The following is a 27,512-nucleotide window of genomic DNA, read 5'->3' as shown; positions in this document are numbered from 1 at the left end:
GTGTACGTCATCTTGCTTCTTGCTTAGAAAGGCAGAAAGTGAATCATGACTAACCAACTGAACTACAGTTGAGCCAAGCCCTTGTGTCAACGTCGTTGAGAACATAGACGTGTCACTGTGTTGCAAGTTGCATCGGGGACAAAACTCATGTATCTGATCGAAGATGTGGTATAATTAAGATCAGTCCAATGGGTGAAACTCTCAAATGAGGTCAAGATCGCTCGAGCACAGGACGCTATGAACAGTCTACACTAAATGCTGCTACCGTGCTCTCTAGACCATAGCTCTGACGCCAGCCTGGATGGCCTTGAGGAGGCTGAAGTCGTAGGAGTCCTCGCCCAAACTCCAAGCAGCAACACCGCCAAGGCCGCGGGCCTTGACGATGTCGTTGAACTTGCGGGTGACAAGGGCAGGGGTGTCCCAGGTCCAGAAGAACGGTCCGGCGGGATCCCAGTACCACTGGCCACCGTTGACCTCGTCGGTGTAGCCGTTGGCCATGGCGGTCTTGAAGGAGCTGAGGGTGGAGGTGCCGTTGCAGATACCGTAGTCAGACTGGCAGCCGTTACCGCAGTGGGCAGCAGTAGTACCGCTGCAATGATGTTAGTCGAGATTTCTCCCATGAAGATGGGTGATTTGACTTACCAGAAGCCGTACTGGCTGCAGCAGCTGCCGGTGGGGCACTTGAAGAAAGTACCGGCGCCGCAAGAAGAGTCGGTAGACGTGGTCAGGTTGGTGGGAGCCTCCTGGAAGTTGGCAGTCTCGAAGGTGACGGCACCAGAGTTGCCGGTGTCAGTTCCGTCAGCGGCCTCGAGCAGGACGGTAGGGCATCCGATGGGAGAAGTGCAGTTGGCGCCAGTCGCGGTGGTGAACCACTTGGCGTACAGGGCGAAACCAAGGTTGACCTTGGCAGCGTCGATGCCAAGGGAAATGTAGGTGTCGACGGACTCAAGAGAGCCCTTGATATCGGTGTGGTGGCGGGTAGTGTTGTCGCGGCGGTTCATCAAGTCGTAGGTCATGACCTGATGCCGTTAGCATGGATGTTCTTTAAAGTTACGTTGTGTTTGTTACTCACGGTGAAGTGGTCGACAGCAGCGTTGATCTTAGGGATGGTCTTGGCGGTGAAAGCAATCATGTCGCGCTTGAGACCAGGGGCAGTGACGGAGAGCTCCATCTTGTGGTGCTTGAGCTGAGTCTTGATGGCAGATAGGAGCAGAGGGAAGGTGTTGATCTCAGCCGTCTTGTTGCCGTTGGGCTTCTGCTTGTAATCGGCGCCGTTGCCACCGGGGTACTCCCAGTCGACGTCTGGGTTATTCGTTAGCCATATTCACGAAACGTCTACAAAAGACAATCAACTCACCGACACAGTCGTATCCAAGGTTGACGGCAGCAGCGGCAACATTCTTGGCGTACTTGTTGCGGCTCTCGTTCGTAGAGGCGCCCAGGCTGAAGCCATCGGTATCACCCCAGCCGCCGATAGCCATGCACACCTTGGTGCCGTTGTCGAAGAGAGGACGGATGTCGGTCAGGTTTTTGAAGGGCTTGTACTCGCCGGCGGGCTCGGAGGCGAAAAGAGAAGAGTTGGCGAAAGCAGTGATGACGTGAGTGATGCCAGACGTGACAGACTTGTCAGGAATGCCAGAGGTGTGGTACCTTTGGGGGCTTGTTAGCACATTCCACAGCTGGGGGTATTCTTGGTGAGCCTTACTGGTCGTAGTACATGACATAACGAGGAGATCTCGTGGCGCTGGCGCAAGCAGCGTCAGCGGCCAGAGCGGCCAAAGAGGCCAGGCCAACGGACTTGAACAACATTATTAGAGTGAGATTATGTATCAAAAGAATGTGGTAGCTCAAACAGAGATTGAGACGGTCTGATTAGTGTAGTGAACGAATGACAGAGATGCGTTGAAGACGCTGAAGACTAAGATCGAACCAACGGGACGGGAGCGGGATGGTCGCATCTTAAGGCTGCCGCGACCTCAATAACAGAGTGCCTATTCTTGTCTTGACGATGTGATGGCACCCGGCGGCGGGGCTGCGTGAGTTTCGCCCCCCTTGCCCACAATCCGGCACCTTGGGAACGAATTGAAGTTGGGTTTCCCGTCAGCCCATCGCAATCACTGGCAATCGCCAAGGAGATTGGCCGGAGAGCCAAGCAGTGGATCATTGGGGTTAGACACGCGGCAGTGCGGCACAAGGCTTCGCCAAGTCAGCGGCCAAGGCGAAGATCGCATCAATCAATGTCTGCAGCTGGTGAGTTGAGAATGGCCGCTGAGTGTGGGGATTCAATATAGAAAGAAAGTATAAAATGGTGTTTCCCCTAAGTCGGAAATTGCTGCAGGCTCGGTTTCCGTTGCGGTTGGCTGACTCGCCAGGATGAACCTTTCCCAAATAACGCTGACTGAATCATGTCTAGGGAACCATTACGCAGCGAAGCCAAGATGATTTTCCAAACAAAAAGCTTGACCTGTCAAGCACGAGCCCTCCCGGTGCTTCCGTCTCAGGTAGACGGGTTGATTGATTGATTTCGTTTGGCTCAGTCGCAAGGGGATCACCCGCTCATTCGCAATGCAAGCGATAGGTTTTCCCATTTCCCATGGGTATTTCAGGGGCTTTTATAACTTCAACTTTCCCTCTTGGCTCCATTCGGAACGCTCCGTAGAACGACATTAGTCCATCAGAAGCCTTGTTACGAGCCCTTGCGAGGTATTCGGTCTCGGTTGCCCTCGATAATAGTCATGCGAAACTTGCACATATGCGCCCATGATGGCGGGGCCAGAGATGACGTTCATCGAGAAAGATTGAAAGACCTTCGCAGCCCGCAACCCTCGTAAATGTCCTACGCTCTTTTGCCATGCTACATTTACATGCTTCCTGTACCAGCACGCCAACGAATGAGGAATAATCGTAAGAAGCCCCGGGCCGCAAAATGCAAGCCACTGTTGATTCAAACGCTGGAGACTCTGCAGACATCCTGGCGGGACAATTGGCTATCCATGAGTCTCGGCCAGTTCCCATGACTCCCCATGGACTGCCATGGCTGGCTATCTTAATGACAATGTGTGAAGACTTGCTGGACTTCCATACTCTTTGTAGACCTGGTCAAGGGCGTGCTTTGGCCAATGATTCAGCGCCGAAGTTCAGTGTCAGTCGAGTATGTATGAATATAGCCACTCATACCTGAAGGGCACTCATTTGTCTCTTGCACGGTTACTCGTTGGAGGCAGGCTCAACAACTGATGCATTTGAACATATTGAAAGGTACAATGATCAACGATGGTAGTGGCTGGTCCGAGTCGAAACTGAAGATTGCATTCGCTCCGACGTGCACAGAAGGGATTATATCTCATGATATCGTGTGTCAATCTTCCATACCTTAAGATTTGTACTACATTGTGAGTCCTTGGGTGGTGGCATTTTCGTAGACAAGGCGCTGCGCGATGTTTTCGCTTTCGCTCTCACAATTCCATGCAGTCCAACGTTGATTTTATTTGATAATCTTCTAGAAAAGCCCAACGTCGAAAATTGTAGCCACATTCCAAGTTAAACGTCCGAGACTGCTGGTAGGACCGAAATAATTTGGATTATCCAATATACTAAGCACCCTTGTGTCACATTTGACACATAGATGTGATCAGCGTATTCTATTACTGCCGAATCCCATTATGACTTGTTTATGCTTCGTTCGCCTTCATCTTTGGAAACGAGAAACGAGGAAAAGACTATTTATTGTTCACTATGTGCCGTATGCACACTAACATGGGCAAGACTTTTGATCGGTCGGCCTCGAACAGTTCACTTTTCATCTGCTCAGTCATCGCTTTTCATACTCATAGGCTGGGCTTTGAGTAGAGCGAATTCTGGTGGTAGTACATGAATGTGCTACCTGTGTGGCCTCAGGAAGCTGTGCGCCCCGTCTGGTTAGGACCTCTTGTTATAAAACTTTGCAAGTGACCTTTGCCACAAATATGAATCACTTTTCGGAGGTAGATTCGATTCGATCTGAGCGGCAACCTTGATCTGGAATAATCACGTCGCCTGCGGTCACACTGATTGAAGGGCAGCAGGTGATTCTTTCAAAACCCTCGCCTCACTCTGCGACAATCGACGCGGACAAGCCGAAGATCTCGAACAGCTCGAACAGCATACGCAATCACAGGACTCAGGCAACTAATTCCTTAACGAAGAAATCATGGAGACATCGTCGATGCCGGTCTTTATTTACGGGCCCCTCTGTGCCAAACCTCTGCCGGCCTGGGTTCTGATTGGCGATGCGACTCTTGTGGATGAGATTTCACAGCTCATCCAGACCGCCATAGTCAAATATTTCGTCCTCCACAAACTGAACAACTGCAATTGTCCTGCGCCCGTCAAGAAACATGGTGCATCGATCAATGGCTATGTCGTACGGTCAATGACGCAGTCACAGAGAAGAAACCTCGAAAGTTTCGACGATGAGACTTACCGAGTCAAAGACGTTCAAGCCGTTCTCACTGCGCCCGCGAAATCGTGGAAACGCAGATTCACCCGCAGTATGGTCACAAAGAGTCACCTTCTGAGGAGCTGTGGGACTTGGAATGGTTCATTGAAGAGAGGCTGGAAGATTGGATTGCGGCCCTTGAAGGAGAGAAGATGGCGATGATGGGAGGCTGTGAAAATTGAATGAACTTTTGTCAAGAAGCAGGGAGGAAATATCCCCGCAGAACGCAGACACAAGAACAACACAGAAAATACGCAGCGTAACCCCAACGTTGGCGACTCGGCATACATCACACAAGGTTACACATGTGTTGCTTCATCAAGAACATAGGCTCCACCCGTCATTGGGTATCAAACAGACACCACCAAAATAAGCATCATGCACCGTATTTCATGCATGCAGGCAATATCGGTAGATATGTAGTGAGTATACTGCCCGCAAGTAACCCGTTGCGTCGAGAGTAATTGCATCGAGAATAGTTGCATCGAGAGTACCTTTCAATATTTCTGTCTTGATAAGAAATGCAATAGGACAAATCTCGTAGGTAACTCCTACCACGTTATCTGGTGCCCTCAGCTTTGTTATTGATGTAATCTGTGGTCGGTAGGCAACAATTAAAAGGCGAATCGTTGAACGCGCTTTATGAGAATGGCTCGTAGGGAAGGCAGTGCGCCATAGGCTTCGGCAAAAATCGCCTTGGACTTTTTGTAGTCACATGCTCAATACATACAGTCTTTGCTTGAACATGTTTCTGAGACAACCGGAGCCGCCTCTGGGTATCACACCTCATAGCGCGCGAATCATTGGGGAAGCGCTTCTTCCCAGACTAATTATTAGGTAATGTGAGCGGGCGTAATCACCCAAAAGTTGAATAATGGAATCCATTCTTACAACACCTTCGAGATTTGGTCTGATTCGGGCAGCGCGCCGACCGTTTACCTGCAGTAAGTTCAGCCAATACCAGCTTCTTGGAATGCAATCTTTTGGCTAAAACCTACGATTTTCTGTCGTCCGAATAGCTCGCGTTCCAGAACGTACCCGATGTAGCGTGCGGCCGAGTGTGGGGCAGCCCGGGGCCGGATTCACCGTCACTACCGGCGCCGGCCATGCAATGAGGAGCGAGAGCGGCACATCACACCAACGTGTAGACGATACTATCCGCCAATCGAAACTCTTCATCTGGAAGTTGAGTTTGTCTGGAAACTTCTGGCGCCTAGAGTATGTATGCTTCATGACCTGCAAGCAGAAAAAGTATGTGCCAGCTTGCCCGGAGGCACGTGGCCGGGGATCTGGACAGCAGAAAGTCTCTCGAGAAGCTCGTCCTGGCAACGTGAGTTGCACGTGGAAATTTGGGCAGCACGCGAGTCTGGATAAAGCACAGGCCTGGTTTGCAGAGTTTCTCGAGTCTTGGCACCCCTCCATCTTCAAAATACCATGATTCGCGATTTCGTCTTATTCGACGGCAAGATCGAGAGCTCGGGCATTTCTCGATACGCGGACGGTTCGCGGCTATGATATCTAATGGATCAGAATATTTTCAACCCATGCGTCATTCGTCAGTGGTGGCTCACTGCAACATGGAAGTTCGTGGCTGCGACAAACCCGAATAAGACCGCACATTTGCTGAAAAGTTATGGTCGCTAAAACACCATGATACCATGTATAAGATCCATTCAGTTTTCTTTCCCGGTAAAGACCTAAGTAATGACTTCATGACAGTTATGGTGAACATGACAGGAATTGATCTATGGCATTTGAGACGTTCGAATAATCTAACAGGAGGGTACCTTGGTTAACATTCAATCCGGCACATTGGTTTAGCTTAGGCGCATCGTATCTCGGCACGGAAAGTTGTAGCATCTAAACTCTGAAGTCTGGTGTATCATGCAGGCTTTCAAGATGCTTAGCTGAAGCCAGTCATTTAGATGCGCGATTACTAGCACAAAAGTACTTGGCTGGGACTGACTTTAATGTATGCGTCGTTCTCAAGCGCCTTTTGCACCTTACGACTGACAAGAATAGAGCTTCTTGCAGTGGCTGCACACGACAGATATCAACAAGAACTTCGACTATAGAATCTGATTTTGCTTTTATACAGCAAGATAGTGAAACGATCAAGAAAGAGCTGAAGTTCGACTTTTTCCACACGAGATATCCGCGACAAGGGTTCAGCGCGGCGACCACGGCAGTTATGCAGGCAACGTAATTCCAACTTGCAAGAGCTCTTTTTCATCGTTTTGACTGGGAGCCTAGCTACTGTAGGATTCGCAGGTCCATCAAGGTTTCATTCGAAGAGCCGTCGGTCCGGGAAATCGGAAATTCAATGTTGGAACTGGCTTATGGATTCGAAGGAAAGGGTCGCCTGGATCCGCAGAGGTATTGAAGTAGTCGCAGTTTATCCGTACTTCCATGCGCATAAGTATGGACTGCGTGTCTCGCGTTCTACCCGCTCCGGTCAAGAAATGCCTCTTCTTAAGCGATCCGTGGAATCCGAGTCCTAGAGCGTTGAAATATACTTTTTGTGTACTCCACTACTTGTGGCCATGCTTGGGCTCCTATCCCCCCGACCTCCTGAGTCAGGAGACAGATGGACCCTCGATTTCGGTCCCACGAGCTCTGATATGATGACAAAGACGAGCAACAACGCGATAGGTGGAAGTTCAAACAGGCATCAGCGAATTAGCCGCCGTTTACCAGCTCAGTGGCCTATTCGATGTCAAACCTACCTCCTCACCTCTCACCACTCACCGCTGACCAGACTGTAACGTGGTTTTCGGCCTGTGACAATCTCATGCAGTGAGCATTTGCTTTCTGAATTCCTCGACTCAGGTGACGTGCCTGCCGTGCATTGGTACCCTACGGCGAACCTTGATATCGCAACTAGTGTACGTAAGACTGTGATGTTTGAACCCTTGGCCAAATCTGTTAGCACTGTGAGGTATGTCTCGGGTATTGAAACCCTTTTGGGAAGACTATGCCCGGTCCTAATTGGTCCAAGACCACCTCATGTCGAGTGCCTCCTATAATCTTGTTACCAATCTCACGATACAACGAGTAGTGGTTCGTTCTACAAAATTTGAGTAATGCATCAACTTCCAGTATCTCGAAATTCTCGAGTAATGTCTCTTGGGAGGCTCACGGTCGATCGCTTGCCCATCCAGATATCCTGGGGTAATCCTCCACTCGATGGAGTCGAATCTCATACCCGTAACCCCATCAAAACATCCGCATTGTCAGTCAGGAGGCGGTAAGCTTGGACACCCGCGGTGGTCCTTTGTGGAACCAGATGCTCCCGTAATCATGCGATATCTTCGACCCGCGCCGAGCACTACCAACCGAACTGAGGGTCAGACATGATGTGCTTGCCAGGTGGTCAGCCAGCATCCACAATGGCAACAGTTGATGTTGCAAGTCTAAAGGTTGCATTCTTGCAGCGGAGTTGCGCTGCATACTACGCCCATTGGCCGACAATGCGAATGCGTTTCTTGACTCTTGTCTCGGCGGTTGACCGACGGACGGTTTTCGGTCGAGTGCCTATACTTTTGCTTGACAGAGGTTCTAGTTGCCTTCTATGAACAATTATGTAAAGCCTGACTTGCTGTCATCAGCGGCAGCGAATCAGGGCTCGCACGGAAACCTAGTCCGAAACCTGCTGGACCCGGGAGTCCCTAGGTGTTGCTCCCATGGTGCGAGATCCGTCTCATCTTGACGGCGATTTGGTTCGGTTCTAGCCGTCTCTGATCTTACCACACATGTTTTGTGTCCTGGCCGCAAAACGAACAGATTTACGAAGCAAAATGTTGACGATATTATGAAATGTTGTGGTTTTTGCGAAGTGTCCTCAAGAGAAACCGAGACCGTGAGACGGTGCGAAAATTGCAGGATCCGTCGTATTGGAAATTGCGGTAAATGACGTGCCGGTTTTCGTGGTAGGGGTGCCCGGTTCCGCGGCTCGCGGTTCTCCATATGTTCTGGAGGCCCGGATCGGCCGGTGACCGGACACATTCTGGCCACAGTCCCTATTTTCTACCTTTTCCAACGAGTAGGGGTTCGTCTGTACTCCACGTGCGGCTGTCCTTTTCAATTTGAGGCCGGTGACCTTAGTAACCCTTGATGATGGTCATCGACCTGTGGTGTTTTGTTTTCGTAGAGCAACATCACTTCGAGCATAGTATCTATCTTTTCCAATTACCACTTCTCAGCTCGGTGTGAAGTGCCTAAGTCGCTATTCTTAGTCGCTAGTTGTTCTACTTGACGGAAAAATGACCGTATGCGAACAACAAAATTCTCGGTCAGATCTGAAACGAAAATGCCGTCCGAAGCTGATGCCTGCCATCTTGATGCTTGATCCAATCATATTCTCTGGAAAAGTACCCGGGTCTTTTAGAGTTCGCCAGCATCGCCCCTGCTCACATTGGAACCTCAACAGCAGTACAGCGGTTCGACAGATTTCCGTGACCAATCAGTCTCTTCAGCTGTGAAACATTCATAGGAAACAAATGAACTTCTTCTGCCTAAGCAGAAAGACACTCGCACTTCATCTACATCTGAGCTGGGGTAAAAGGGTTCTTTATTCATGACGTATGCCTAGTGACTGGTGTGTTCCATGGGGAAGTTCTTCTGCTCGACAATCCCATACGAACGACGGATATTTCAAAGGCCACATTTCAAATTGGCGATGCGAATGTGCGTGCGCAGCCACCGCATTTGCTTCCTAAAGGGGCAAGTCTAACATCGGGGCCGGCGCAGTGGATCGTGAAAAGATGGATCTCACGAATCATTACTTTGTAACCGGCTCGCATTCTGGGCCCCCACGGGTAATGACTCAGGTGTTGTCCGGGGAAGACTACTGGACATCAGTGGCAGCGGCATCTTGGATTCGAGAACTCGAGAACCCAGGTCTGAGCTTGGGCAGACATCCCATCCTCGTTGAAGATGCGAATAATGACTCGCAGCTAAGGAATGTCAGCATTTCCGCTGTTGGCGCCGGCAAACAGTATTGATAACCCGGTTTTCTGGTACCGACCGCGAAACCTCAGAGCTGGGGCTTTTGTCTGCCCAACCCCAGTCGTGAGTTGTTTATTACACTTTCGTATTGACCGGGGCGCGCCCCTTAGGAGCGATTAGGTATCGAAGTCTAAATACTGGCGGACCCCCTATTTGGTAACCTCAACAGTATCACTGCGGACTAAGACGCCGCGAAATGTGCTCCAGGGGTCCAGAATCTCGGCACGCCGCAAGTTGTCAACATGGACGCACTTGCCACATTCTGCCCAGCTTGCCAAGACAAGTCATTCCCAAGACTTGCGGCTTAATGCATCTGGAGCTTTGAGCACTTCCTGTTCTTGCTTGTTGACTCTTGATTCGTCCCCTGAGTCGTTGATATGACTGTGGCTCAACATAACTAGCTCGACTTCAAAATGAGAAGGACTGTATTCGATATTGCCAAGACCTCTTTTACCATAGCTGACGGCGAACTGGCAACCTCAATGTCCGTCTACATCAAGCGTCATCTTTGCATTCGCTTATGTACCGGTGGGATGATTTGTGTTGAAATGGCCGACAACTGTCCGTCCGTGGCAGGGACACACTCCTGCAAGAATGCAGCAAGGGCTATTGTGCAATTGTAGTCCTCTTGACTCGATTCATGAGGAATATCGGTTGCAACAATGCAGTGGGCCTTTGCTCAACTCCATCGACTAGGTTCCACTCCCGCACGTCGACAACACGTTGAGCCCCTGACCCTGACCTAGCCAAGCATCGTCGTCTAAAAGGATTCTCTACGTCGGCTGCTTTACCTGGTACAGCACACAATGCCCGTCTTTACACGCTTGAAATCTCGGCGAGACCCAAAACACCGCCTCTCCAAGCCATACATCGTGAGAGATTTAACTTTGAGTATAAGAAATGAACATACCTCGTCAATTCCGAGAAAAGTTAAAGCTGTATCCGAAGGCCCTGAGACAGTAACACTGCGTCTACAGCATGTGAATTGTAACCCCAAGGCCGCTTGGCGGTCATCACGGCCAGCCCTGGGACTTCTCCCCCCGGGTATAAAGACCTTGGTGACCAGAGAGGGAAGGAGTAGTCCGACTCGAGCATCACACACCAAAGCACTTCATTCGTAGAACTATCTTTTCACACAGAGCATACGAAGATACCTGAGGACCACAACCATCCAAGATGTCAGCCATCTCAAAGACTCTCAGCAAGCTGGCCCGCGGGGCGCGGAAGCCGGCTGCCCTTACTCAGTCCCGCCCCTTGGCAACAGTTCAAGACAACAACCTCGCTAAGATGGCCGCCACGATGCCGCCAGGCCACAAGGCGACGGTTGCCCAGCTCGAGACATTTACCCTCCCAGAACGCGTTACCGGCAGCAAAGGTGATATTGCCATGGGAAAGGCCCTCGTCGATGCCTGGCGCCGTGATGGTATCCTTCAAGTTTCCATGAACGACAAGCAGCAAGCTATCTTCAACGAGGCCACTGCTTCCAGCAAAGCTTTCTTCGCCAAGCCTCCCGCCGAGAAGGCTGCTTGCGTCGACTCTCAGAGCTATGCCGGCTACATCGCCTCCGGTGAGGAGATCACGGATGGCATTGCCGACTACTCTGAGATCTTCACCGTGACGAAGGACCTGGACCTTGCTGAGCCCCGTGTCCGCGCAAAGTGGCCCTGCCATGGCCCGGCCCCTTGGCCTGACTACGAGATGAAGCAGCCCATGACCACTTACATGGAGTACCTTGGTGAAAGTGGAGAGAAGCTTCTCCAGCTTACGGAGCTCGGTCTCAACGTCCCCGCCGGATCTTTGACCAACCTGACTGCCGACGGATGGCACCACATGCGTATCCTTAGGTGAGCCACACCCCACGATGTACCACTTCACTCCAAGAACATTTGCTGACTCGGTCACAGATTCCCTCCCACGCACAACACCAACGGCAAGGGCAAGGAGGGCCGTGGTATTGGTTCCCACACTGACTACGGGCTGCTCGTTATTGCCGCCCAGGACGACGTTGGTGGTAAGTTTATATAACCCGATGTACACCTCGCCACGACATTCTGACATGACCTGTAGGCCTCTTCATCCGCCCTCCCTATGACGGTGAGCACTACGCCAACTGGGAGAAGAGTGCGGCTGGTATGAAGGAGGACGATGAGAAGTGGCACTACGTCCCTCCCGTCCCCAACGTCTTCACCGTCTTCCCCGGCGACATCATGCAGTACATCACCAACTCCTACCTGCCCTCCACCCCCCACAAGGTCGGCCTGAACACTCGTGATCGCTTCGCCTTCGCCTACTTCCACGAGCCCAGCTTTCAGGCCGTCGCCAAGCCCCTTCCCGGCTACGACGTCGGTCAGTCCCCCAAGGAGGGCATCCACTACGGCACTCACTTCACAAACATGTTCCTCAGGAACTACCCTGAGAGAATTACCACCAAGAGGATGATGGCTGAGAACCGCCTCGCCAAGCTCCAGGATAAGGAGCTGCGCACCCTTCCTCCCAAAAAGGAGACTTACATTCCCAGCGTCGGGCGCCAGTCCCAACAGCAAGCTTCTTTGTAAACACTGAATTTCTTTTACTACTAGCGACTAGCGAAAACAGGTTGGAAAAGTCGAATAAAATGTCTAGCGGCGATGGAAATACCAGATTGAATCATGAACACAGACATTTCACTACTATATAGAGAATAAGACACACTAAGTCCCTGATGATATCTTTCGATGTAATATGACGCAGTGAGCCAGGTAGTGAGAGATTGCAGAGCAACACTTGAAGTCGGGGTTAAGCTTATTGATCGGCAAAGTTGTGTCAACTATCACTTTTTCATCCCGCCCCCTCGGTTGGCGGTTTAATTTATCTGCACCTGAAACTGGGTCACACTCGTCGGTGGGCAGCAAGATGCATTCAGAGTTCTGACGGTGCTCGCTTGCAATTACAGGCGCCAATAGCGTTCTTCGGAGGCCTGAGTTTAGGTTTCGTCATCCAAATCCACCAACTTCCCCACAACCTTACCCACAACATCTCACTCAAACTTTACCTCGTGCCTCGGGTCGTCGAACCACCTCACGCCATGGCAAGCACAGCATTTCGATTCGTCGCAGGAACCAAGAAGTCTCCCCTTGGAACCCTCTTCCTGCAATGCCACGTTAAGCCGGGTGCATCTCGAGTTCGCGAGGGCGTCACGGCCGTGACCGACGCGACCGTCGAGCTGTGCGTCTCAGCGCAGGCCAGAGAAGGCGAGGCGAACAAGGCAGTTGTGAAGCTGCTTAGTGAGGTAGGCGGGCTACCCAAGCTTGCTGTTCAACAACTTGTCAATATTGCTCTTGATGAGATTGTGCTAAGTTAACCCAGGTCCTAGGGCTTCCAAAGTCCGATCTGACCATCACTCAGGGGCTCAAGTCAAGAGACAAGACGGTCGCCGTTGGCAACGTGAAGGATGGCGATGGATTCACTGCGATGGTCCGAGAGAGACTTGCCAAAGCTGCTGAGGATGACTGAGAGAAATGGGCAGAGAGAACGAAACGACGAGATAAAGAAAGATACCCAGAGGACAAAAAAAGATTCAATATAGACAAAGCGCCTTGCAACCATGGCACGTACATCCCCCAGATCATTGGTTCTCACTATCAAAACTTGGTGTTCTTCAGATTGGAAAACTTTTTTGATTCTTTTTGTCCTCGTCACAAAATCTTCCTTCCATTCGAGAACTACATTCAGCTGTCAGCCTTCCCATTACCCGCCTGACCACATGCTAAGACTCTCTCGGGGCTTCAGGTAGCCCATAAGAGATGACGGGGTGATGTGACATCCATCGGCACTCGATTTTTGGAGATCTGTCATTAACCATAGATCAATTCTATAAAACCCCCAGTTCAGACCATCTGGTCAGGCTTTAACCTCCCTTTATACGGATGATCTCAACCGAGCATGGTGAAGCAGAAAATCATGACGCTTGCCCTGAATCTAGTACAAGAGTTCTTGCATGTAGAGCGTAGCTATACTGAAATGCGGGGCTTGTGTCTCCTGTGAGACGCTGCCTCTCAGTCTTGCTTGCACTGCCGTGACGTCTCTCCTTTTTCCTTCTGACTGTTATCCATCCATCCGCATCGCAGGTTACCGCCTGCGAACACGCCTTGATGACTGCCGCATGACTCTGAAGGAGACATTGTTGGCTTTTGACACTTACTGTTACCCGTACATTCCTTTCTTTCAGATCGTTGAAGAAGTCCATTGTTCGAGGTCTGCAAAAGATTCCCCAATAAGCTCCATTCTTGTAGTCAAGTTGGACATAGTTCGGCTCGTTTTTGATTTCTTCATCCCCTACTTCGATTTCAAATTTTAGAGACGCATAATCCAGTTCTAGCGTCTTTAAATTCGGTAACTGGGCCAGCGCGTGGAACTGAGGGGCATGTATATTCATCGATTCAGAGGGGATTTCCACAGAAAACGCGACGTTCTCGACTTTGGCCCAGAGCTTCGAACACTCGGCGCTCGGTGCGTAAAGCATAGTCCAAACCGCATCCGTATAGAGTCCCGGGGGTAAGAAGAAGGTGTCGACACGCGGCAACACCCAGGTAAACGGGTTTGGCGTGCCTTGGCACGGGAACTTGAAAGGACGAAGAGCCTTTTCCGCAAGCTGGCGACAGTAAGAGTTGATATGAAGGAGGTTAAAAAAATGTCTGAAACGATCTTTCGCCACTTTCCTTGCCTCCTGGTTCGACCAAGTGTCGATCAAGAGTTGTGTACGCGGGTCGCCCATATACTCGCGACATGTTGATTCCAATGTCCAGGCAGCTGGCTTAGCGGAAGCCTTGGCCTGTTCAATGGCAAAGCTAATAATTTCCCACTTCAACTCTTTTGGGAGATGGGGTGCGACTACCGCATCATCAGAGCGAACCCCACTCTTGCTTGCCTCCTGTTGCAGATGTTGGGACACCGGCTCGAGGTCGTGGCTGTCCGCCTTTTGTTGAAGGCGCTTAGGTCCTGACCTTTGATTTCGACTCCTTCGAGCCATCTTGGTTTCGAATTGTGGGTTGATTTCGGGCGTGTATGGTAGTTTTGTCGTTATAGGTAGTATGTGGAGATGGTCGTCAAAATCCTGTGCTGAGAATTTTCAAGCCAAGTAGCTGGGTATGTATGATTGTATTACAGCTATCTCCTTTGTCTGGTACCGAAATGTCCATAATTAAAACTTTCGTAAAACAGCTTCCAGCTAGAATTTTACCTTTTCCTCCAGGTTATCATCAAGGTACCTTGAAGATTGCTCAGATAGCACCTGGTTGGATATCCCAAGATTTACGAGGTCGTAGTCTGAGGTCTTACTATATGGTTCGAAGACAGCAAGGCTTGCATTTTCAACTTCGTTTCACGGCAAAGTATTCAGTTGGAAGCTTTTCTGGAAGCGTCTTCAAAGCAGACGGAGAGACTTTGTCTCGACTCACCAAGTTCCTTGACTCCTTCTTTCACCCGGCAGTCAGCGGCAACGGTTGTATGTATTCCACAAAGCTGCATCAATTTATATCATCTTCTGAGCATCATTATACGGAATGCATCTCAGCGATAGGCTCTGAGCTCATTGAAATTCTGTCAATGAGCTTTCTTGAAATAATTACGAATCTCTTTCATATTTGGGTCGTATCGGAGATTATATGAATAATTATATCTGGCGCTCAACAGCCTTTTCGTCTGCTAGAGTCATCTACCAAGCCGACCCAAGAGGTGGAAGAGGCATAGCCATGGGCTGACCATCAGCCTGGATGACAATCGAAGTTCCAACTACGAGACAATCCAACTCGCCAATTACATCTTTGCTCATGACACAGGCATCCCTATCATCGTAATTCCACGTGTCGTATGCAGCCGTCCACTCCTGGAGAATACCTCCCGCACCAACGCCACGTCGAGCAACGGGGGACGCGCGCTTCTTGGCTGCCGCCTCTGCTTCTCCGAAAATCGTCTTTTCCATCCACTGCATGACCCATGGATCACTAGCCAGCTTGTCCTCAATAATTTGGGTCATTTCGGACGTTCCCATCTCGGCGATGGTTCCCTCCACAGCGGCGGGAGCTAGACCTCCCAGGGCAGATCCTAGGACGGCACCGGCGAGAGCGAGAATTTCAACTCCCAAAACTGCGTAGAGGACTGTCAGAAGCGGGTTTGCGCGGCCGCCTGATCCGATGACGATGCGATTCGGGTCACCGGGTGAGTCCTGGGTGATGGTCCATTGCGATGTTGGCGGGTCTTCCAGCGTGATCTGGTAACTGGTGCCGTCGACGTCCAGGCTGAACGTCTTGGAGGAGTGCGACCCGATGCAGCCGTCAAAGAGACCACCGTCAATCTCAGTTTGGAACGTGAGAAAGCTTGGGCTGAGGCTCTCATCAGGGTTGTAGGCGTCAAGGGTATGTTGTCCATCCATGTTCGCCAAAGCTGACCCGATGTCGCCGATTTGCGTAACCTTTTTGTAGTAGTCTAAATAGTCTTGGTAGGTGCTAAAGTCAGAGCCAAAGGAGTCGGTAAGACTAGTTGTTCTGTAGGCAGCATAATAAGAGGTGAGGTCGTCTGTAGAGTAATCGCTGGGATCTTGAAGGCAGTTGGACCCCAAATCCATGTCGATGGTGACTGGGACGTTGGCCATATTGATGATTGGCAGCATAACTTGCATTCCAGCTTCGCAGTATCGAGCCAGGGTCGTCACAGTCACTAAAGCGACTAATGAGTGGCGAGGGAGCGTCATTCTGGCAAAAGTCTTGAGGACTGGTTTTGCTCGTGATTCAGAGTTTTGGTGTCAGAGTTATGGATTGGAGTGCCAAGAGAACAAACGTTGAACCAAAGACAACGTGAGGTTTTAATACCCGCGTGGTCGCCATGAAAAGTCACCTTCCTAATCCCGTCCACGAGAAAGTTTGATGCTCAGAGTTGACCACCTACCAGCAATTGCCGTCTGCTGTTCTAGAAGTCGGCCTGTCTTACATGCCAAGAACGGGTCTAAACTTTGCTCTTTCTTCAGTTCGGCACTTGCAAACAATGCCAGCTTATTAACTGTGCGTGGCCAAATATGCCGCAAGCGGTTCACCAAATAAAGCCAACTCGGAAGGCGTTAGATTTTCTTTCTGTCAATTCCTACCTTGACCCACGCTTACCGAAGTCAGGTACCAACTTCTTGGGACCAAATCCACGTGTGGCATGGCCTGCGCCTTTGGCTTGGCGAGCTTTGTGGCGCCACCTTCCCATCGGTCGGTGACAGCAGCGTGGTGGCTCGAGGGTGGCTGGAAACTTGCCACCCTCAATCTTCGCAAACATCAAGATAGAAGTCCAAAGAACCAGCTTTTGCAAATCTTGAGGAGCACTTCGCGGATGATGGAGAGAACGCAGTAGGCGGCATGCAATCGCGCCCGAACCCTTATTATTCGAAGGGCGCAACGGCATCCAGTGAAAGGTTCTGTCGGAGGAGGGCGCGTAGAGACTCCCCGAGATGGTGGGCTAGGCTCGTATCGTTTCTTTTGCCTGTCGCACTTGCCAGCTATCTACCTGCCACAATGTCTTAGAAGCGGCGGTGACTCCCTTCCAGGTAGTCCCATACATTTGGCTCGTTCAGCCAGCCCCCAAGGCGACGGCAGCGACATTCCAGGCCCTTAATCAGCCGCTTAAATTGAACGAGGAATGTTCACAGCTGGTGGTAAAATGCCAGTAGATTCCTGTTATTCAACTCCCTGCAAGCAGCAAACGAAGTAGACCTGGGTTCAGGGAGCGGCCGGCGTTGCCTGGACCAGTCAATTGGGTAAGAATTATCATACGAGAAAAGCGCTCTCAACCAACACGAGGTTGGGCAACCCTTGTGTGGTGCTATTTGAGACTTGGTGTTGGCCAGAACAGAAACCATACTTGTGGCTTGGAGTTGGGGAATGTGGCGCTACAGAGGTAATGGGAATGAACTTCGTTCCACATTGTCTCATAAGACTTCATCGTGACCTACTACTGAAGTTCAGTGACGGATTGACGATGTCTTCAGGGGTCTTCAGGGCTCACATCCCATATCCGGTCTCACACATGTGTATCTGACAGGGTCTTCCACAGCGGACATGCTTTATCATTCGATACCTGCCGGTAGGCCTCGAGAGGATTCAAATTGGCCTCATTCTTCAATAAGCATTTCCCAGGGGAGCCTGTAATATGAAGGTGGCTGTCTCTGCTTGTCTCTAACCATCCGTGTATGGCTGCTCAAATGAGCCGGGAAGAACTTCATCAGACGCAAGTATGTCTCGTGGACTAAGCCTAAGGCAAAATTCAGTCTACAAGCAAGGCGTTGAAGATAATTGGAAGCAATGGAAGATCTTTTGTGTGGCGGAGATGATGGACAATTGGGCGGAACGGGAAGAGTGTTAGGCATCTCACGATCATCTTCCCGTGCGATGGGCAGCAAGGATCGACGCAAGGGGTCGGGCAGCCGACGGGGAAAGAAAGGATGTCCAACACACCCAGGGGACGAGATACATGGCGAATACAGCAGGAGTACAAGCGCAGCTGGATATTCAAGTACACGAAGATTGGCCGGGCAGCCACATCTGTTCACAGAGTAACGAGCCCATTCCCAAGGACGATGTGTTCACGTCTCGTTGAGTGGCAGTGACTACGGTGATGCGTGAATGCGGAATACTGCAGGACTCGAGATAAAGTGAAGTTTTTAGAGAGGCCCGAAGGTCTTTACGAGGCGATGCTACAGAGCCCTGGTGATTCTTTGAGTCAATTATCTCCGACGATCATGTGATTTTGGGATGGTCAGACAAGCTCGTGTAAGGTACGCTGGAGATGATTGGAGAGTGCTTCGCCTTGCAAAACGCTCTCGAGTCTTTCCAGTCATGGCGATCTTCCGGGTAAATGTACACACTTGTAAGCCTTTCTCTATTTAAGCGGTTCCCATTCTCCACGAGAAGTCACACCTCACGTTGGAGTCTTGTTCATCACACTGGGAATTCGAGGATGGTAGAAAAGTTGAATGGTGGGGAAGTATAATGACAGTTTTCATTATTCCTGAGGGTAGAGACCACTACTGCGCAGAATGACCACATTTTGACCCACTGTGGCATTGATGCAGCTTTTGATATCCTTCTGACTGCAATGAGTGCCATGCCTCGGTTGTAATCCAGTTGAGGCTGCTTTTGATGACCTCCGCGGTGCTTTCTAAGTGCAGTCAAACGCAACGTTCTTGTCTAATGGACTTACATTATCTGTCATGGGCCAAGATAAAGGTCCAGGGTGCAAGTTCATCAATAAGTGATGAAAAGATATTAAAGGTGTTTAGAGTACATTCAAGATACACGCACAGGAACATGTAGACCGACCTCTGTGTTCACACTTGATGCAGTGTTTCGAAATCTATCATCCAACGCCCTCAGAAACCGAAACAGTAGGCTCCGCGTTGTATGATTGGTAGGCGGGACAGGACGTTTTGGGCTTCACTTCCCCCAACCGAGCGCGCGCGTACGGTGCATCCATTTGACACTCAATAAGTGATAACATCAAAAGGTGCTTCGATCTAAGGTGCCAGGAATTCCAAATCTTTGTAGCCAATGTAAATTATGTGCCGGATATCTCTTCATGTACTGGCTGGGTGTAGAATGGCGTGATTCCTCAAAAGTGTGTAAGTCATTTTGGATCCCGACTATTAGCAGAACGATTGAGCATGATTGACTGGCATCCCGCTACACTCCCGAGCATGAACGATGAAAACCTTCATCATATGACTGGAGCTGACATCAACTCCCCCAAGAAAAGGTCTGTCGATGTCGCATAGACCATTATCAAACCATAGACATGAGAATTTCCCCAGTACAATTATGCTTAACCCCATTTCCCTATCTACTGCCAAGATCGCGGAGTAAAACGTCCTATTTCCCTACCACTGCATTAGCCCTTCACTCTCAGCCAGACGCGAGGACCGTTGACTCACAGTAGCCAGCCCCCCTTCGAAAGTCTTCAGCCGCACGCACAGCAACGGGGAAATCTGGCGGGACTTGTCCCGTAATACGAAGTCCGACCCAATCACTACTGGAAGGGAGAGTGTCGGGTTTTCTTCATTGGGCTTCCGTGTCCCGAAAACATGCCCCTCAAAATGTCTTTCCGACGCTGAAAGATTTGACGCCATCGCATGACTACCAAACCACGTAACGGTCGAAAGCGCTTTTCAACATGGCATGCTCCGGCTGAGAGGTGTGAAAAAGGGGGGGAGAAATGCATGATTGATTGCCGAGTCTTGGAAAAGGCGTCGCCTGATGACGTCTGAGACTCACTTGGAGAACTTGGTGTCCCTGTTCAAGACGGCGATACCTGTGACTCGTCTGAAGGCTCTCACGAAGTCGATCACCCGGATGAACACCAAAAGCTCACCGACCCAGGAGAAAGAGAATTCGAGACCGATTCAGTGAGACGTACGCGTAACCTGGCCACAAACATCACGCAATTCTTCAATACCTCAATGCCTCAGTCCCCCCCTTACCGGGAATCACCAAGAAAACCGAGAAGCAAACATGTAGCCAAGATAGCACAAACCCCATCACTGCATCTCTCGCGATGTGACACGAACGTTCCAGACCTATGTGACCAGAAAAGGGCGAAAAAAGCAAACACCGTCGCCCGTGTCTCGCAAACCGTCAAAACCTACCATTCCCGACCATGCCATCCATCCCACCCCAAAGCACGTCTTCTCCTGTCTACCGCATCCTCCTTCTTTTTTCCCCATCCACAGAGGTCGCTATTACATCGGGAATACCCATAGCTCACGTGGATGGTGGGTGCAAACCGCTCATTGGGGGCCCAACGGGCAAAGGGAGACCGGAGAAAGTTGGGCAGATTCCCCTCTCGGCTGGCCTTACACTTCATGAGCCCCGTTCAGCTAGCCATTTGTCGAGACATGAGTGATCGTCGTTTCGGTCACATCTTTCCAGGATTCTGGGATTCCGCGCGGGATGAGGGGAGTGAGGCAGGTAGGGGCCGGTGAAGACATTCAGCCCGCAGGCGTGGTATGGTACGGAAGACGGGACGAGGCAAGGGACAGGACGATCGGCTGATAGCCACTCCCCCTCCATCACGGGAAGGAAGATAATGGATGGCAAAGCAAATAGCAAGCACTGAGAAAACGTGGGAATTGAATGAATGGGGGGAGGTCCCGGGCCGAAACCCTTCATGGCGCCCTTCCTCGCTTCCGAATATTTCTGGCACACCCTGAAAGTGCAAAAAGAAAGCCTTTCGTCCCGCGTGGTGTCTTCGCCCTTCCCAAGCTTTCCCATCCTAATCAATCATCACATCATCCGAAGAATGAAGACCGGACTTCCAGATCGAGATCTTCGCCCCCGAGAATCCCATCCTTCTTCACGTTATTTCGGTCAATTGCCCATGCCGACACGCATACGTGTTCGCTTTTGGAGAAGCCTTCCCAACGTCGGATCGCTTGTTTGGGATGCATGAAGAAAGGAAGAGGCACTCAACGAGGGAAATGGGTATTTCAATCCCCATTTTCCCTTCTTTCTTTGCCAGGTGCAGTGTGACTTGCCGACGCGGGTAGTTGCGACCATCTCGCATCAAAGCCCCCCAAAGATCCGATTCTAGACCCGGTCCACGGCCAGCACCAGCCAGTCATCTTTCACCCTTTAGGCAGGACCTCTAAGCCAACGGTCTAGAGTGAAAAGAGCAGACCACTTCTCTTTCCACAGACTCATCTCGACTTTCCTCGTTTGCCTCCGACGCAATCACACCCACCACCTCCATCGGTTCCGAACTGTTCATTGCCCTTATTTACGACGACGACCCAGCCGCCCCCCTTCCACGATGAACGACAACTTGGCCACTTCCGTCTCCCTCGCAAAGCTGAGCTTCCCTTCTCGATCGCTGGACGACCACCCAGAGCTTTGCATCAGCAGATGACCCCCATGGCCTCCGGAATTTGGACGACAAGGATCTCAATGGACCAGACCTTCTCCACAGCAGGCATGCACACTACGTCGGTGGTGTTATCGAAGAGCCTCGCCCGTCGCTAGCCAATATGGCTTCTTCCGAGCGCTTAATTCTCCATCAGGCACGCACAACACGTCGATAGAGCCATCTCTGTCGAACCTTTCTGAGCACCCAGCGACAAGTCTCCTACGTCGAGTCTCAGACCCTGGCAGAGGCAGGGCCTGGACACAAGAACAGTGCCTACGTGCTGAATACCCCTCGACTTTCATTGCGGTGTCTAAACCACCAGCGGCATCATCCGGGATGGTATCTTGTTGAACGACTTCCCTGAACTTCGAACTGCCCCGTACCAGCATCTTGCCCGACAAGTCGATCCTGGCCGCTGCTGTCAAACAACCTCACTTCAGAGGAACCAGTCACGAGCAGTTACAAACTCCTGACCGCTGCCCTCCTTCATCTCCGCTGGCCACAGTCACTGGGACTAGACCCGAATGGCGAGGCCTGTCTTGATATGTAAGTCCCATCTCGTCCCATCAGCCCCCATATGCATCCAGCATCCATCCACTAACACAGCATGCCAAGACCACCACCCGCCAACCTCTTACGCCGTAACCACCTGACGTTACCTACCGCCGTCGTCTTATTCCCGCCCAGTCTACCAAACTCCCAGAGTCCAGCCCATCGTAGCCCTCAAAACGGGCTTCGCTTGTGCTGCAAGGACGTTTGGCTAGAGCAGCCTGGCCCATGCGCCCTGGCTTTCCTCGTCCCAATTCTGGCCGACGTTACCTTAAACTCTGCAGACCTCCCACATCAGACGGACGCAGACGAACACCCTTCAGGCCTTCCTCTCTCCCATCTTTTTTCCCCGGACGAGTCTGCCTGCTTTGCACAGACGTGAGATCTGTTCCATGACATCAACGGATTTCTCACATCTCAACTCAAAAACTCCACACCCTCCATGCGCGAAACCCATCGATGGAACCTTACTCGCGGTACAAAACGGTAGCCCTACGAAAATCCCGCCCTCAGAAACACGTTGCCGCTCGCCCCGACTTCCGAATGGTAGCAGACGAGCATCCTCGGTGGGACCAAATCTCTCCTTCCCGCGGGGCGCAGCACAGCAGCAAGGTCCCTTCGGACGAAAATCCCCGAGGGAAATCAGAAAACGACAAACTCACACGCGCGTGGTGCCGTTGAGGTGAATTCCAGAGTTCTAGGCCCTTCCGGACCGCCTTGGCAGGGACCCCGGCCACATCAGACCACCGGGCGCCACACTGCCGTGGTCCAGACCTCAATCGACCGCTCGTGAGTGCGGGGGGTCCCAGGCCTCAACGCTACACACACCAAACATTACAGGCCCATCCAGGCCCCTTTCCCTTCCGAGCCGCTACCCATTGGCACTCAGTCACCACCCGTGCGGTTTTGCTATGCTGCGGCGCTGCGCGTTGTCCTGCAACTGCGTGTCTACCCGCAAGGGTTCAGGGTCCTGGGTCACCCGAGATCTGTATGACAACCCCGGGCCTTGCAGAGCACATGCTGGGTGGAGGACTGGAAAGAACACTGGAGAGGTTTACGAAAGCTCAGAAGGGTACCTACGGATACTCAGCTGGTAGGTGGTGCACCTCTGACTCCTCACTCTGCTGCGCCTTTATCTATGCCCCGGGAAGCTGGCCGGCAGGGCAGGGAATCACTGGCGAACCACTGGCGAACCTACGTCCGGGCGTCCCGCTGACCAACCCATACGTCCACATCAAAAGCATCGCATCCTGCTGTGGTCCACATCGGGTCATCTAACGAGCAGGTTTTCATACGCAGCGAAGGTAGGTATGTATATATTCGTGGCCAGGAGTTGATTCCCTTCCTAGATGGCAGCATATGGTTTTCCAAATTCGCCGTACGCATCCCTTACAGGTTCTGAACCGCGAACCCGAAACCTCCCCCCAACGCCGATCACGGAGTCTGTTGGCCGCAAAGGCTTCTGTGCCTCATTGGCCATGATATCTGGTCATCATCCATGCCAGAGTCGACCGGCGACATGCCCTGTCGGTGGACATCGTCAGTCGCAATCAATCTCGACGAACTTTTGGTATCATGCGCCAACTTCACTTCCTCCTCTTACAGTTCATCGCTTTGTCGCTCTGCACTACTGCCGACCCTTTGGGTATAGTAATCTGGAAGGAACCTCCAAAAACCTTGACCTGTCGACCGTCTACTCGACACAGTCAGAGTCCCATGTGTAGTGTACATGGGCCAAGCCGTCCGACCCCAATCGGCGACAACACAAACGGTACGATTGTGCTGGCACGAACTTGGGGGGACCGCAGTTTGATGTTTACACAACTGTGGTATGTTAGGCGTATCCACCCTGTGGACCGTACAGCCTTTGCCTCTTTTCCGGGCGGTCATCCATATGGTCTGGTACTCGCATTTGCTGCATGCCTGGAGGCATGTTTTGGAAGTTTGGGCGTTGCGCAGATGTTGGAGTTATCACCATTTGCGCCGTGTTGCCTAGTGGGTAACCAGTCTCAATGTTGGTAACGTTGGGTGATGGCTGGTGAATTTGACCAGGCGAGTGCCACGAAGTAGTTGTCGCTGGCGATTGACTAGGAGTCGAGTCGAACTTAACGCCAGGGTTCATCGCAGGCACGCTCATATTGGCGGCGTGCAGCTGAGCAGCCCCGTGCCCAACAGCGAGATCGTCCTGAGGCGCATCCTTGAGAAGGTGTGCCACATGTTTGCGGAGGATTCGCAACATGCCGTCTTTGGTGAAGGGTTTCGCCAGAACATCATTCAGGCCTGGGAAAATGTCAATGCTGGCTCCAATACATTCTGTCAAGAGAACTTACTCCAGTTGAAATAGTGGCTAATGTCCTCAGGGCGAATATTGGAGGTCATGGCGACGACAGGGACATCAGGGTGCACCTCACGGATCAGCTGCGTCGCGGACACACCGTCCATCTGAGGCATGACGATATCCATGAAGATGAGGTCATAATGTCCGGATGGCACTTCCTTACATTTGTTGACGGCGTCGATACCGTTTTCCTAGACGATTGTTAACTAACTGGCACTTCATACCTCTGCGGAGCAGGTCATCTGCAAGGTCAACGTACAGCAATCTCGACGATACACTCCATCTGCGTCAAAAATTTGGAACCGATTCTCGAACACGTCCGGTCGTCTTCGACGAGGTACACTCTCGGCTTCTTGCGTCCCCAAAGTCCCTTGTCGTTCGAAGGCGGGCGTGGGGGTGCGACGGCGGCGGGAGCTGGTGTGGCTGGACCGGGCTCAGGCTTGACGACCGGGTTCTGGAACTCATTCATTGGCAAGGAGTTCAGAGTGTAAGGGATATTGTTGAAGTGATCTTGGGACAGCGGGTCGATGCCTACATTCTCGCCCACAGGATAGACAAGATGGCGCATGTTCAGGTGCTCGGCGGCCATCATAGGCGGCATACCGGCAGAGCCAGCCTGGAACATGAGGCCAGAGGCGGAGTCTGGCGGAGAGCTCTGCGCATACATGCCATTCAGCCTTTCGAGCTCTTGGTTTACTGCTGGGTTCGTCTGCACGCTGGAGAGAAGTTCCCTCGCTCGTCGCAACTCGGGGGCATGCTCGTCGACACCGCCGCCGTTCATGTGCGGGTTTTGGTAACGGGCGCCTCTCATCCTGTCATCAGCATGCCCCATGTAGTTGAGCAACTCGTGTTGCGCCTGCCTCTGAGCATCAATTATCTTGTGCATGGCGGTGACATCAGCGAGAAGGGTCTTATTGGTGCGTTGTATATCGATGACCTGTTCTTGCAGCGCCTGCACCTGCTGCTGTTGCGCGAACAGGGTCTCCTGGAGCAGGTTGATGGATTGATTAGTTGTGAACTGGTCCTCCGTCTGCTGTGTCTTTCTTTGTGCGGGAGCCTTGCGTCTGATATTGTCCAGGTTGTCTTTCCTGTCAGCCCGGAAGGCCGAGTGTTTGAATTCCCAGGCCTGGACATGAGTTTAGCTTCAAGGACCGCGTGATGTGTCGTGCTCCCTACCTGCTTGCCGTATGGCGACTCGTTGTTCTCATCGTTGCGCCGCAGCTTATGGAAGTCGTACTTGTTCAGCTGTCGGACAAAGCTAGAGAAGTTGCTGTGCTTGAAATGTTTCGGCAAGATGTCGTTGGTGAACTTGTCCGTCTACAAGAAGGTTAGCCTATTGTTGCCCTCCATCCCTGCGTACGACTGCCGCGCACCTCCAGAATGACAAATGTGTCGCCTTCGTTTCCCCATCTCACAATATTCGAATAGGCTGGATCTTCCAACATTCTGTTACACATGTCAGCCACGGGTCAATATTGGTGCGCGTCGAAGGGGTAGCCGAACTTGTAGAGTTTGCGAACCTGCGCGCAGGAAGTTAGCATGGTGGATCGCACCAAAATCAGAGACGAAGTCGTCAGGCCATGGACTCACGAAATCGCTAGAGTTGCTGCCGCCGCCTTGGGCGGCAACGCTGTCAGGTTCGGGCATGATGGGCGCCGAGGGAGGGGGGAAGCCGTCGTCGAGAGGATGTGTGTCTGTCTCCGGTGCTTGGGGACGGGTGACGATGGAAGATTTGGAGTTTTAGGAGGACCGGTCGATCTCGAAGGCCTAGACTTGGTTCTCGAAGTTGCAAGACGGAGCAACGGTCCGCTTGATAGGAATTCTTGGTCGTTCAGTCGAAAAGAAAGGTACAATCGTCGGAGGGTGTCGAGTCCAGAAGGGTCCAGGGATTTGGAATCGAAGCTGGCGAGAGGGCAGGGCAATCTCCACCGAAGCTTTGGCAGCAATGCAGTCGTATCCGGTTGCGGTCTCTTGCGGGAATGGAAGCTAGAGGGTAGTAAGGGATCTAAGACAGTAGAGGCCGTGAGAAAAACATGCAGCCGGTAAATCGTGGAATTGGGCCGATCGATGCAGAGCGCTAGAGCCGGGTGATGGGACGGGCGAGCTCGAGGGTAGAAGGAGTTGAAGGCTCAATTGGGCGAAAGGTGAGGTTTCGTGGAGGTCAAGAGACAAGATCTTAGAAACTGGGAACTGGCGCAGGGCACACAGAACAGAGATGGATGGCGGACCCGACGTGGAGCAGGCTTGCTAGACCTGGTGCTGGGATTGCTGGATTGGTGCAGGTGCAAGTTCGCTCTCTGGGCTGGCTGCTGCTGGTGCTGCTGGAGCGGTGCTGAGCTGGTCCTGGTTCGTACAGACTGGACCCGGCCGCCGAGGGAGAGGGAGGTACGGGGACGGACGGGGGTCAAGGGGGGAGGGGTGTGGGTGACTTGGGAGACTTGAGTGACTTGGGTGGCCCGACAGGGAATGGGGTTGAATTGGATTTGGCGGCCTGCTGTTGGACGAGAGCAAGAGAGGAGAGGAGACGGGGGATGAGGTGTGCGTGTGAGGTGTGTGGTGGTGCGGTGTCTCTGGTGTGCTGTGCTGCTTGCTGCGTTCTGTGTGGATGATGGTGGATGGATGTTGCTTTGCTGGTTCTGCTTGGTGATGGGGTACTTTGTACTTTGATCTAGCGCTGGGCGGCGGCGCATGAGCTGGTACCGGCTCCCATTGGGTGTTGGTGGTGGTGTTGGTGCTGATGCTGGCGCTGGTGTTGCCGTTCGCGCTCGTGCTGCCGCAGCCGCAGCCGCTGGCGTCGTCGTCGATGCTATCGCCTTTGCCTGCCCGGTTCTTGGGTGTTGCTACTGCTCAGAAAGCAGAACGGATGCGAGGTAGCAGGGAAGAAGTCAACCCTGGCGATTCGATTGATGCAGGGCACAGGTGAGTGTTGTTGGCGATGGATGCTGGGGACTGTGGGCGAATGCGAGGCGCAAATGCAATACGACAACGATGGGAATCGCGAATTGGAAACTGTGGGCGGACAGCGAGAGCCGAAGGCTACCGGGAAACGTGCCGCTGGATACCTTAGTGTACTGCGGTATCAGGCCAAAGTTTTAGCCCTTGTACAGGTAGCTGTGGCTCAAGCAGACCAGGTGCGGTACATCGATCGCAGGCGAAAGACCGGCCACTCAGCAGTTATTCCAGAGCTTCCCGTGGGACCGTCAGTCCCCACGATACGTGGCTTGGGCTAATACT

At 51.9% G+C, this 27,512-nt stretch overlaps 7 protein-coding genes across 7 annotated transcripts; 3 read left to right on the top strand and 4 right to left on the bottom strand.

Moving 5' to 3' along the window:
• Positions 1-273: 273 nt before the first annotated feature.
• Positions 274-1,809, bottom strand: GCG54_00004343 (Endochitinase 1; the record flags this gene model as incomplete). The annotated part of the gene is made up of 5 exons (XM_045404394.1): positions 274-589; positions 643-1,019; positions 1,073-1,302; positions 1,358-1,650; positions 1,706-1,809. The coding sequence occupies 5 exons, from the start codon at positions 1,807-1,809 to the stop codon at positions 274-276; spliced, it is 1,320 nt and encodes a 439-aa protein (XP_045265178.1).
• A 2,380-nt stretch (positions 1,810-4,189) lies between these two features.
• Positions 4,190-4,659, top strand: GCG54_00004342 (uncharacterized protein; the record flags this gene model as incomplete). Its single annotated transcript, XM_045404393.1, is given in 2 exon segments — positions 4,190-4,529; positions 4,544-4,659. 2 exon segments carry the CDS (start codon positions 4,190-4,192, stop codon positions 4,657-4,659), a joined length of 456 nt encoding a protein of 151 aa, XP_045265177.1.
• A 6,001-nt stretch (positions 4,660-10,660) lies between these two features.
• Positions 10,661-12,039, top strand: GCG54_00004341 (2-oxoglutarate-dependent ethylene/succinate-forming enzyme; the record flags this gene model as incomplete). The annotated part of the gene is made up of 3 exons (XM_045404392.1): positions 10,661-11,328; positions 11,389-11,495; positions 11,552-12,039. The coding sequence occupies 3 exons, from the start codon at positions 10,661-10,663 to the stop codon at positions 12,037-12,039; spliced, it is 1,263 nt and encodes a 420-aa protein (XP_045265176.1).
• A 377-nt stretch (positions 12,040-12,416) lies between these two features.
• On the top strand, positions 12,417-12,976 carry GCG54_00004340 (uncharacterized protein; the record flags this gene model as incomplete). Its single annotated transcript, XM_045404391.1, has 2 exons — positions 12,417-12,752; positions 12,830-12,976. Coding segments are annotated over 2 exons (483 nt in total), but the record flags the coding sequence as incomplete, so codon positions are not given.
• A 542-nt stretch (positions 12,977-13,518) lies between these two features.
• Positions 13,519-14,492, bottom strand: GCG54_00004339 (uncharacterized protein; the record flags this gene model as incomplete). Its single annotated transcript, XM_045404390.1, has 2 exons — positions 13,519-13,560; positions 13,611-14,492. 2 exons carry the CDS (start codon positions 14,490-14,492, stop codon positions 13,519-13,521), a joined length of 924 nt encoding a protein of 307 aa, XP_045265174.1.
• A 684-nt stretch (positions 14,493-15,176) lies between these two features.
• Positions 15,177-16,112, bottom strand: GCG54_00004338 (uncharacterized protein; the record flags this gene model as incomplete). The annotated part of the gene is made up of 1 exon (XM_045404389.1): positions 15,177-16,112. The coding sequence occupies one exon, from the start codon at positions 16,110-16,112 to the stop codon at positions 15,177-15,179; it is 936 nt and encodes a 311-aa protein (XP_045265173.1).
• Positions 16,113-23,774: 7,662 nt separating this feature from the next.
• On the bottom strand, positions 23,775-25,925 carry GCG54_00004337 (Transcription factor prr1; the record flags this gene model as incomplete). Its single annotated transcript, XM_045404388.1, has 7 exons — positions 23,775-24,220; positions 24,271-24,469; positions 24,538-25,404; positions 25,455-25,595; positions 25,652-25,724; positions 25,782-25,798; positions 25,869-25,925. The coding sequence occupies 7 exons, from the start codon at positions 25,923-25,925 to the stop codon at positions 23,775-23,777; spliced, it is 1,800 nt and encodes a 599-aa protein (XP_045265172.1).
• Positions 25,926-27,512: the final 1,587 nt, after the last annotated feature.

Source organism: Colletotrichum gloeosporioides (assembly GCF_011800055.1).
Source record: "Colletotrichum gloeosporioides strain Lc1 chromosome Unknown consensus_37, whole genome shotgun sequence".
NCBI classification, from domain to species: domain Eukaryota; kingdom Fungi; phylum Ascomycota; class Sordariomycetes; order Glomerellales; family Glomerellaceae; genus Colletotrichum; species Colletotrichum gloeosporioides.
This window is presented reverse-complemented; position numbering and strand designations above follow the sequence as displayed.